The sequence below is a fragment of the Amblyomma mixtum genome, chromosome 1 (genome assembly GCF_055824585.1).
Source record: "Amblyomma mixtum isolate Tamu chromosome 1, ASM5582458v1, whole genome shotgun sequence".
NCBI lineage: Eukaryota > Metazoa > Arthropoda > Arachnida > Ixodida > Ixodidae > Amblyomma > Amblyomma mixtum.
Window position 1 is genome coordinate 58,672,989 of NC_143012.1, and position 12,499 is coordinate 58,685,487.

Consider the following 12,499-nt stretch of genomic DNA (forward strand, 5'->3'; position numbering starts at 1 on the left):
TATGAAAACCTACTTACAACTACCACTTTTATCGACACGAAGAAAGCTATCTCGCCTGTCTCTCTTTCATAAAATATACCATCATAACACGACCTTGCGCTATCTTTGGGTTCAACCACCGTCATACATTTCAACTCGCCGTGACCACAGCAAAAAGGTACATACTCCACACTCAAATACGCTTGCATATTCATACTCGTTTATTCCTCGGACAAGCAATGACTGGAATAACCTACCAGCACCACTAACAAGTATATCTGAAATTGAGAACTTTAAATCAGCATTACACAGTTTCTTTTCATAGCTAGTGCTCATATCATCATCATCATGGCGTTCATAGATGGTGTTCATATTCCCAATACGACTGTTTGTTTATTAGGAACTGCATTCCTTGTTTATTATTTGTTTTCCTTGCCATATTTTTCTGTATTTATTAACACCGTTACTGATGTCGTAGTTTACTCTTTGTACCTTTGTTCTTTTTCATTCTTTTTGTATGCTTACTTTCGTTTTTGTACTGGTTTTACAGAGATTGTGTATATTTTTTACTAATAACTTTTTTGTGTAAATTGTGTATGCCTCTGCATCCGCCCCTCCCCTCTATAATGTACATTTGTACCCTGAGGGTATAATAAATAAATAAATAAATAAATAAATAAATAAATAAATAAATAAATAAATAAATAAATAAATAAATAAATAAATAAATAAATAAATTTGTTTCATTTGAGCTCAGTCCGAGGGAAGAAATGCTGCCTCCAACATTTCAAGTAAGAAGTGCTGAAGGTGCTATTTTCTTATGATTTAAAATCCCCCCCCCCCCCCCCCCCACTTTTTTTACTGCCACTGGGATAAAAAAAAAAGCCATATCACTTTACTCTTGGTTTAACCACCTTTTAGGATGTCTCAATAGTAGTTCGCTCCATAGAGTGCTCTTGGCATCATACGTCTGACTGCTGTTCGACGAAACTCGAATTTCTCGTTAGTCACTCGCGTTGGCGGTGAAAAATTCTTTGTGTACCTTTATAAACATAATTTTCATCAGGTGCCTTCAATCGCGTACAAGAAACTATGCAGAAATGAAAGAAGCTAATGTACCACTACTGAAGAGTTGGCTGCCGTAAGCGTGTGTTCACTTAGTTTTATTTGCTGCGCAAGAGTTTATCTGCGTGAGCAGTACTAAAATAAATGAGTGCGTTGGCCGCCTGCTCAACACGCTGCCCAAGTCTGAAACCTGTCTTGCAGTGCACTTCGGTTAACATTGGGGGATTGCAAAATTGGAAAATACAATAGATCTGTTACCCTCCGTTGACCTCCCCTCACTGGTTGAGATGAAATTAGTTTTACAATAAAGTAGGGCGGAAAGTTAGAACAGTCGATTAACAGCCGCCGCGGTGGCTCAGTGGTTATGGCACTCGGCAACTGACCCGAAAGATGCGGATTCCATCCCGGGCGCGACGGTCGAATTTCTATGGAGGCGAAATTCTAGAGGCTGGTGTACTGTGCGATGTCAGTGCACATTAAACAACCCCAGGTGGTCGAAATTTCTGGAGTCCTTCACTACGGCGTCCCTCATAACCTGAGTCTCTTCGGGACGTTAAACCCAAATAAAGCAAGCGAAACCAAGCGAACCTAGCAGTGCGCTTCATAACCCTCTGGACAACGGGAGAATCCCTTGGAACCGCCCAGGGTATCCTGCAATCTACCATAGATATCACCACCACTCATTTAGCAAACACAGGCCTCCGTTGCTCTCCAAATAAATCGGAACTACTGCAGCTGAAGCCCCTCCCGACTGACCCCCGATTGAACTGAACATGTACGGGAACCCAGTGCCCATTGTGCCTCAGGTAAAGATTCTCGGCCTTCTCATTAACAACACACTCGATGCAGCGGCCACCCTTCAGCTCTTGCAAAGAGAGACCAAACAGGTCGCTGCATTTATCAGGCATTTATCACGCAATCATGAGCTGTCTGAACACGAGACCCTCAATATGACAAATGCACTAATCATTAGCCGCATTACATACCACCTCCCATACCACATACTCACTCAGCGGCAAACACAACAGGCAGACATCCTAATACGCACGGCTGTCACCTCTTCCCTACGTCTTCCACGGACGGTTAGCACGAAACATCTCCTGGCCACTGGTGCCAACAATACAGTGATCGAATTAATAGAGGCTCAACGCACCAACCAATTAGTCCGCCTGAGTAGCACAGAAACAGGTCAACGGCTAATGCAAAAGCTACGTCTCAATCCACCCATTCCCACCCCAAGTCCGACACCTTACATGATTTCTCTGCGCACTCAGGATCACATATATCAGAAGCCCCTACCGCGCAATATGAGCGCTAGTCTCCATCAGGGTAGGCGGCAGGCAGGAGCGAGCTATTACACGAAAATATACAGCAACCGCTCCGATATCCTTTATGTCGACGCGGCGTAAAATTCGAAACCAGGATATTTCACGGCAGTCGCAGCCTATGGAGACGGCACAGTGGGGGCGGCCGCCGCTATCCGGACTAATTCGCCTGCAGAAGCGGAAGGAGCCGCCATCGCACTTGCTCTGGCCCACTGCACCATTGACAAAAACGTAACCGAAATTTGCACAGACTCCCAGGCCGCTACCGCCACTACCTAAAGGGCGTGGCGACGCCGGCAACACATCGTATTCTTGCCACAGTCACCTCTCTCGACCGAACGGTTAGTCTGTCGTGGGTCCCTGGGCATGCCTCGATCCACGGTAATGAGCGCGTTCATGCGCTGCCCGTGAACTCTCCTCCCGGACCCCGGATGATCAGGCACCCAACCCTGCGCAAGAAGCCCCATCGGTCCTCTCTACATATCACCAAATCGCCACATTTTACAAACTCAGCCGCATGACACTGCCACCACCCCACAGTACCTTGTCGCCCTCATCCAGCGCCACATGGCGACAATTGCAGACAGGCTGTTTTATTTCCCCCCACCGTATCTCATGCTTTCACCTCACCTTTCCTCCTGAATGTACCGCCTGTGGCGTGCCCAGATCCACACTTTTCCACTACCTTTGGGAATGTCCTTCCCCAAAGGCAGTACCACCCATCCCCAATCCCACTCATTCTTCCTGGGAGGCTGCTTTACGGACCGCTCAGCCCGCCGGCCAGAAATGGCTGGTGGATCGGGCTTCACGTGAAGCACAAGCCCGTGGACTCCTGGACCGGTAGGGGACCACCCTGGAAGATTTTTTTTGTGTGTTTAATAAAGTTCTTTCCATGGATCCATCCACTGCAGCAGCCTTAAGCAGCTGCTTACTTTACACTTCCAACAATAGTTTGTGATCAACGGGTGTATGCATATGTATAGTCTTTGTCAAAAGTAACCAGGCTGCATGGTTTGCTTCTAGCTCGTACAGTGGAGCCCTTAAAGCTTCCCTGAAGCTGAAATGGTCGTTAAAGGTAAGGACTGGGGGTCTTCTTACCTTGCAACAACTTTTGGTTTTTAGGAAAGTCACAAGGGCTCCACTACACAAGCTAGAAGCAAACCATGCAGCCTGGTTACTGTTGACAAAGACGGTACATATAAGCACGCATTAACGTCACTAAACGTGATGCGGAGGTATACCCTACCAGCGGTTTGCTCAGATACCCAGATTGGCCGCTAGGGGGCCGTGTAGTACAGACGCGCCCCACATCGGCTCCGCACAAAGACAGCGGAATTCGCCAATCGCCAGCATCATCAGCAAAAATTTCACCACCCACGGATCTGCGAATGTGAGCGCTGCGCGCCATCAATATTTGGCCCGCCTACGCCCTTTTTCGGGCACCCACGGCCCTTTCTTCTCTGTGACCTCTCCGCCTGAGCTAGGCCTACTCCGACGGACGCTTCCGCCACCAACGCCATCATGGAGGTGCAGGTGCAGGGAGAGGTTCTTAACCCCAACGACTACGACCCAAGGGACTGGACGCACATTCTTAGTGTGCCTGCTCGCTCCAAGGACGTCCTTTCAACAACCCGACGCCAGGAGGGCGCGACCTCTGCTACCGGTACCCCCAAGTCTCCATGCCTTGAAAAGTCAGCGCACCTGCAAGCAACGCGCACAGCTGCGCAGCGTTCGCGGCAGCAGCCACCGCTTCCTGCTGCAGATTACAAGATCGTTTTTAGATCACGAGGCGGGCTGCAGCTGGACCTGCTTCCACCCCGACAACTACGAGAGGCCATCCTCCAAGCGGCGTCCCAGCTTAAGGAGCCAGCGCGTACCCAAATCAGGGTACACCCGGTCAACAACACCTGCACCGTCAGCACGCCCCTAAAGGATGACGCGCTCGCTCTGGTTCGGGTGAACACCATCACACACCAAGGCAAGCAATTCGCCGTAGCACCTTACATAGCCCCGCCGGACGGAGCAGTACGCGGAGTCATCTCCAATGCTTATTGGAATGAGACCCCGACAGAGCTCCTGCAAGACCTGCTCACCGGCAACCCAGACGCCCTCATCGTGGACGCCCGCCGAATGGGCTCCACGCGTTCCATCTTAATAACTTTCCGGGCTGGACCTGTCCCACGCGCCGTCCTTTATGGAGGAGCCCTCCACAGGTGCACACCCTATCGAGGGCATATAGACGCCTGCACTAACTGCCGCGTCCCTGGTCACCGGGCAGACGTGTGTGTCCACCCAAGATCCCATAAGTGCCCCCGCTGTGGGCAGTCCCACCCAAAGGAAGATGTGCCCTCATGCACCCCCAGCTGCATTCTCTGCGGAGGCCCTCATATGACCGGCACCGGGAACTGCAAGGGACGGGGCCGCAAACTAGCGTCCCCGAAGAACGCTCTCTCTCCTCCGGGTGCATCGCGGCTTTCCCGCTGCGATCAACCAGGCACAGCCAGCAGACGCAGCTCGACGGCTTCCCGGTCGCCTTCTACAAGCCGGCAGAATGGCAGCAAGAACGCCACGCGTCTCACCTGGGCAGACCGCGTTTCCGGCAAAACCCGTCAACCCCCACCACCCCAGTCCTCCCAGGCAGACCCGAGAGACCAGGAACTCAAGGCCTTGCGTGACGAGGTAAGCCGCCTTTCCTCTCTCCTAAGCACCCCCGCCCCCTCCATGCCCCCTCAACCCGCACCCCCTGTCATTAATTCGAGCTCATCATCCACAGACACTTCGAGCACCCCTCCTGCAAAGAAACAGCGCACCACAGACGCCACACCCCCTCCCGTGCCCCCAGAAATAGACGCTAAATTAGCAGCACTCGAAGCAAAATTTGACCATAAACTAAAGGAGCTAGACGCCCGCCTCGAGGCCAGATTCAATCACCTTGCCGCCGCCCTCACCGAAAAACTTGAGCAGCGCATGGACGCTATGCTTACCAAGATGATGGAGCTCTTGGAGCATAATCTTACCCATCGCTTCACCCAACTTCAAACCCCCTCCACTCCCCCCAGCCTACCTCCACAAGCACAAAACACCTTCCCTGAGCCACACATACCAATTGACCATACCTCGGCACTAATAGAGGTGGCTCAATCACACTCACACTCACGGCCACTCGCACTCGCATCCACTCATTCACACTCACACTCATATCCACTCACACTCGCAACCACTCACTCACATTCCCACTCATGACCACTCGCACTCACAACCACTCACTCACACTCACACTCATGACCACTCGCACCCACAACCACTCACTCACACTTGCACTCATGTCCACTCACACTCACAACCACTAACTCACATTCGCACTCATGTCCACTCACACTCCCAACCACTCACTGACACTCGCACTCATGACCACTCACACTCACAACCACTCACTCAAACTCGCACTCATGACCACTCGCACTCACTACCACTCACTCACACTCATGTCCGCTCACTCTCATTCACGTTCACTCACTCTTTCCTTGTTTGCTAACAACGGAGGGGTTGAGAGATTTACTGCCGCAGCCGACTGCCCTCATGGCTCCCCTAGCATAGCCTGTGTCGCAAAGATGGGGTGCTGAGCGGCCCAGGCTTTGTCGGGCTATTTGCCCAATTTTCACACCTTCAGTGCTCGATGAAAGTGGTCACTGATCACGCATATTCCATGCACTGAATGGTACGCACGTGCGCTTCCGGGCTTGCTGCTGAGACGGTGAGTGCCTGTTCAGCGTCAGCTAAGATCCTTAGAGAAGTTTTTGAACTGTGTCCATAGGCGTGCGCAGGGTTCTCCATGAAAATGAGCCATTTTTCAGTGCAGTGCCCCCCCCCCCCCCCACCCCCACCCCTAACCTTCTCTCCTAGGCCCTTACGGCCAGAACGGAGCGCAAAGGTGAGGAATGATTACAGAACATTTTTTCCATGCGACGTAATTCCAAAATATACAAGATATTATTCAGCAGTAGTTTTTATTTTAATCTGTAACATCGGCAGAGGAATATATGGTATAGAGAGGATAAGCCGCTGGTTCCTTCACACTCAAAATGTGAACGAAGGGAGGGGAAAGGCTCAGGGTGCTTGCCAGAGTTTCCACAAGAGGTCTTGTCTTCATCCTGACTAAGACAGCCCTCTTGTTGAAACGTTCGCAAGCACACTGAGGCTTTCCCCTCCCTTGTTCACCACGTGAGTACCGGCAGAGGAAGGCATGCCACTGCGTCGCTGAAGTATCAATGTAACATCCCGCTTCCAGAGTAATTTCCATTCTCTCTAAACCCCAGCAAATGTGAGAGATTTGTTTTTTTTTCACTGTCACAGTAAAAAAGAACCTGAAAAGCTTGCCTCAAAATGACCCGGACAGTAAACAGTTCTTGAACGCAACATCATGGGTTTTCGGCCACTAAAAAACCTGATTGGACATAGCACTGCACTGTAAACGGTGACGGAACAGGTCCGACAAGTAATTGTATGAGTTCAAGGAGAGGGCTGAGTCGGGCTGGTTGGTTCATGTTGAACGGTACGGCAAAACAGCGCTGACGGACGGGACGGAAGAAGATGAGACAAACACATGCGCTGATGCTGCGCTGATGAGACATGCGCTGATGAGACCACGTGCTTGTCTCATCTTCTTCCGTCCCGTCCGTCAGCGCTGTTTTGCCGTACCATTCAATTGTATGAGGCAGACTTGGCGATTAGGGGGCTTAGACGATTGAGGGGGGGCACCTATCTCCCTTGTGCGCGCGCCTGACAAGACAAATAATTAATTTGTCTTGGCAATAGTATCGGATAGTGTCTAATTACCAATATTTGGTCTTGCTTGACAATGACGTTCCGTGACTCTGCATGAACACATTGGAGTCAAATGGCAACTATGAATACTTTTGGCGGCATGGAAAATGGAACGTGTTTTTCAAACGATCGAGTGATTTCCTCACGCAAAGGAAAATGGCTGGAATGGGCCGCAAGTAGAGGATTTCCCCGCGTAATAACGATTCTAAGGGGAGTTGTCATTAGCAACCCATTTACAAAACCTCCTAAGCTACTATGTGTGACCGATCTGTGGACATGTCTGCAGTGCAGAACGTTTTCTGCATTGCACATAATTCCTGTCTGAAGGAGGTTTTACAAACCAGCGCGATGTTTTTGAGGCTAGTGCGTGCGGAGACCACGTGCGCATCCGCGTGGTGATAGGGGGCGCTTACATTTCACCTGATTATTCTTCAACGTCGTTCGCGGAAGAATGCGTATGCAGGTAACTTGTGAGCCATTTTGTTGCCCGCGCCTTACTTCACTTCGATTTCACTCCCCCAGTGACAAAGCTTAGGCGCCAAGTAGGTCAGGTTTTCGCGTGAGTCCGGCCCAATCAACAAATTACAGCCAGAGCAAAGCTCTGCAATGCACACACCTGGGCACACAAAAAAAACCTGAGAGTCCACTGCAGCCCTCGAGATCCCATCTTACGGTAATTATTGCCAAGAAGCGGACAGTCGTTGTTTCAGCAGTAAGCATCGTAAATCTTGTCTATATGAGATCGAGCCGTGCGGGGAGCGTGGCGAGATACACCTGTCTATATTTTCAGGACTGGCAATGCGAAATTCGATAAAGGATCTCACAAAACTTGTAGCGGCACATTGCATCCGCGAAGGGTCTGCGCCCGTGCCAATGGTGAACTACAAATGCAACGAATTATTGCCGTTCATGTGCCAGCGGAATCCTCTGCTTCGGTTGTCCAAAGACACGAGCATGATGCCTTATGCTGCCTCGAGCGCCCTCAGTAGTCAATATTTGCTTCCCTCAGCTGTCAACAACATGAAAATAGCTAAGCGGGTATCGTCGTCGCGAAACATACGCGACAGACCTCGCTGTCGCGTCCACCCACCACTCACATCCACTCATTGCCACTCACCTCCACTCACAACCACTCATTGCCACTCACGTCCACTCACAACCACTCATTTCCACTCACGTCCACTCACAACCACTCATTGCCACTCACAACCACTCATTGCCACTCATGCACACTCACATCTACTCATCAAACATGTCCACTCACCACTCACCTCTACTCACGCTCACATCCACTCACTCACACTCACACTCATGGCCACCCATGCTGACATCCACTCACTCGCATTTACACTCATGACCACCGGCACTCATATCCACTCACTCGCACTCACACTCGGGTCTACTCAGACTCACAACCACTCACTCGCACTCACACTCGTGACCACCCTCACTCACATCCACTCACTCGCACTCACACTCCCGTCCACTCACAATCACTACCACTCACTCACACTCACTCTCACAGACGTGAGTGTGAGTGTGAGTGAGGCGATATGAGTGCACTCATGAGTGAGTGTGCCGACCTATGCAATTGACACCCGTCTTAATACCCTCCTCAATCCCCCCAACATCCAATATGGCGGGGGGGAACACTAATTATCTCCCCATTATAACTTGGAACTGCCGCGGCTTCCGGGCAAAGCGCGCACCTCTGCAACTTCTCCTTCCCACCATCACACCCACGCCCCACATACTTCTTCTCCAGGAGACTGCACACCGAGCAACCCTCCCCAGCTACACATCTACACACTCGGATACCACTAACACACCCAGGGCGTCCACACTCATCCACCGCAGCCTCACCTACAAAACTCATCACATTACGTCTGAGACGCCCTGCGTGATCACGGAAATTATACATCACACACATTCACTTCCTTCTATATTTATAGCAAACATATACCACCCCCCGTCCCTGCCGATGGCCCCGCTAGAATCACTTCTGCGAAAGCTACACCATCTAGCAGGGAAACATCCCCTACTCATCGGTGGGGACTTCAACAGTCAGCATACTGACTGGGGATACACAACCACGACACATCGAGGTCGCAGGCTCTGGCTGCTCCTGCAGAACCTCCAACTCACTGTGCACAACACGTTTCAGACGCCTACGCGGATCGGCAACAGTGTCAGCATGGACACCAGTCCGGACCTGACGCTGAGCCGCTGTATCCGCGGCGTTACCTGGAACAGAACACAACATACACTGGGCAGTGATCATTACATTATACAAATCACTGTCCCATACAAACCACCCCGTCACGCAAATATGACACACGAACTCATTAACTGGGATGCCTTTCGCGCTGCACGCACCGCCCTCCCAGACACTCCCATCGCAGACATCGATGCATGGGTGCAATCACTCAAGCATGACGTTCACCACAACACACGACACATTGAAACTACAACCGAAACACCGACCCTTGACACACGCCTAGCCCACCTCTGGGAGGCTTATCACAGCATCCTGGAACGCTGGAAAGGCAACAAACACAACAGAACGCTTAAAAAGCGGCTGGCCGCGCTGCAGACACAAATCCAACAGCACTCTGAGGAGCTCTGTCGATCCAACTGGGGACAGATATGTGACGGCATCGCCGGAAACCTGTCCAGCAAACGTGCATGGCAACTCCTCCGACACCTCATTGACCCCACACGCACCAAATCAGCAGCACAGCACCACGTGACACGCCTCACACATGAACACATTGACGATCCCGACACCCTTCTAGACACACTTCAAACCATGTACACATCTCCAGGCGGCCCCATACCTCTACCGCACTACACAGGACAAGCAAATCCAACACTCGACACCGACATCACGGAGACGGAAGTCAGAGCGGCCCTCCCGACTTTCCGCGCCAACTCCGCACCTGGTGCAGACCAAATCACAAACTCCATGCTCCGTAATCTGGATGACCAATCGATCACCCACATTACGAAATACTTCAACCAGTGCTGGAGGGAGGGTAACCTCCCGCAGTCCTGGCGCCACGCGAAGGTAATATTTATACCAAAACCCAACAAACCACTCACCATTCAAAACCTTCGCCCGATTTCGCTAACCTCATGCCTCGGGAAGCTCCTCGAGCATGTTGTGTTAGCGAGACTCACAAGTCACATGGCGGACAACAATCTCTACCCGCATAGCATGGTGGGATTCCGCCCTCATCTATCCGCACAGGATGCCATGCTGCAACTCACACACGACCTTTTTGACCCGCTTCTTCCAGGTCACACCAAGGCAGTCTTAGCTTTGGATCTCTCCAAAGCTTTTGATCGCATTGAACATCAGGCGATCATGACTGCTATATCCCCATTGAATGTGGGTGTGCGCACGTATGCCTACATTCAAGCATTCCTGACTGACCGCACGGCTGAGATACACTTCGGGCCTCTGTCTTCCACCTCCTACACACTTCAGAGTATCGGCACCCCTCAAGGGTCCGTCCTTTCCCCCTTTCGCTTTAACATAACCCTCATACCCCTCGCCCGGAAATTGGCAACTATTCCCCACCTCAAGCACACTCTTTATGCCGACGATATCACCCTGTGGACCACCCACGGCAGTGACGGCGACATAGAGAACACCTTACAGGAAGCAGCCACCCTCACCCAAAATTACGCACGGACCATCGGACTGTCTTGCTCCCCAGAGAAGTCCGAACTGCTCCTCATCCGGCCTAAGAACCACCGCTGTCCCCGCTCCCCCATTGCCATTGAATTGAATGGTTACCCGGTACCTGAGGTTGGCACCCTCCGTGTATTGGGCTTGCACATCCAGAACGATGGCAAAAACACCACTACCCTCAAGAAACTCAAGCAGGTTGCAGGCGCGATATCGCACCTCATCCGCAGGGTTTCGGGACATCATAGAGGCATGAAGGAGCGCGACCTATGTCGCCTCATTCATGCCTTTTTCCTCAGCCGTGTACTGTACACTACCCCATACTTACAACTATCCAAACATGACATAAACGCTTTGGATGATTTGATTCGCAAGGCATTCAAGGTAGCACTTCATCTTCCCCTCAACACACCCACAGACAGATTACTAGGCCTGGGCCTCCACAACACGATCGGGGAACTGGTGGAGGCCCACCGACAGGCCCAATACATCAGGCTCACAAAAACTTCCACAGGTCGGTATATCCTGGACTCCCTGGGAATCAAAATACCGGCCAACGACCCAACCCTTCTCGCCATCCCACGATCCCTTCACCGAGAGCTTCTCATCAGGCCGCTCCCGAGGAATATGCACCCGTCCCACCATGAGCAGCGCCGCAGAGCCCGTGCGAAGGCACTCCATCGAGCGTACGGCCCCCAGCCGGACGCCGTATGGGTGGACGCTGCCTGCACGGGTGATGAAGCGACAGCAGCTGCGGTGGACTCCTCTTCAACCACCCTCTTCACACTACCTCTCCCTCCAGATACGTCCCCAGAGGCTGCAGAGGAAGCCGCCATTGCACTTGCTATAACCCGCACGGAAGCCCGGTATATTTTAACTGACTCTAAAACTGCGATTCTAAATTTTGCTCGAGGCCGAGTTCATGTCCCTGCTTTTGGCATACTGGACTCGCCCGATGCACCCCCGCCCCGCCAAGTGGAGCTGATATGGGTGCCTGCGCACTCCGGGAATCCCGGAAACGAGGCCGCCAACCTTTTAGCCCGAGGTTCTTTAAACCGGGCTCAGGTGGCCTCGGATCGGGGATTCACGAAGGATCGCATGCACTCATTCAGTGAGCTGACCCAGGCATACAGAGCCTCTCGCCAGCTCTACCCCCCGCCCCACCCCTCCCTAGATAACAGACACGCAACACTCTGGCGCAGATTACAAACACATACTCTCCCCTCGCCCCTTACCCTAACCCACTATCATCCCTCCTTCCCCACTCCTGCTTGCGCCCTATGCCCAGAACCCTTCGCTTCTTCCCTCCACATCCTTTCCCTCTGCCCGGCGGACCCTCCCCCGCGGGACCTAGAGAACCTCAAGACCTGGGAGGACTGGGAGACCCTGCTGCATTCGGCGGACCCGGCCGTGCAGACCATCGCCACCGGCCGTGCTGCCAGTGTTATGGACCTTCGGAACATAAACACTTGAGTGCAGTGGGGTCGTGCGGGGACCCTGGGGCGTGCCCCGAATTCCTTTGTAAATAAAGTTTTCTCTCTCTCTCTCTCTCTCTCAGAGACCCATCAAGGGTCAGGAGTTAAATGATCATTTCCTTCGTGCCACTAACATA

The 12,499-nt window shown here is 52.0% G+C and overlaps 1 protein-coding gene across 1 annotated transcript; it reads left to right on the forward strand.

Annotated features, from left to right (window-relative positions):
* The first annotated feature begins 3,669 nt into the window (after window positions 1-3,669).
* LOC149366375 (uncharacterized) lies at window positions 3,670-12,269 on the forward strand. The gene is made up of 2 exons (XM_089550383.1): window positions 3,670-5,048; window positions 12,176-12,269. The coding sequence occupies exons 1-2, from the start codon at window positions 3,891-3,893 to the stop codon at window positions 12,239-12,241; spliced, it is 1,224 nt and encodes a 407-aa protein (XP_089406509.1). The 5' UTR covers window positions 3,670-3,890; the 3' UTR covers window positions 12,242-12,269.
* Window positions 12,270-12,499: the final 230 nt, after the last annotated feature.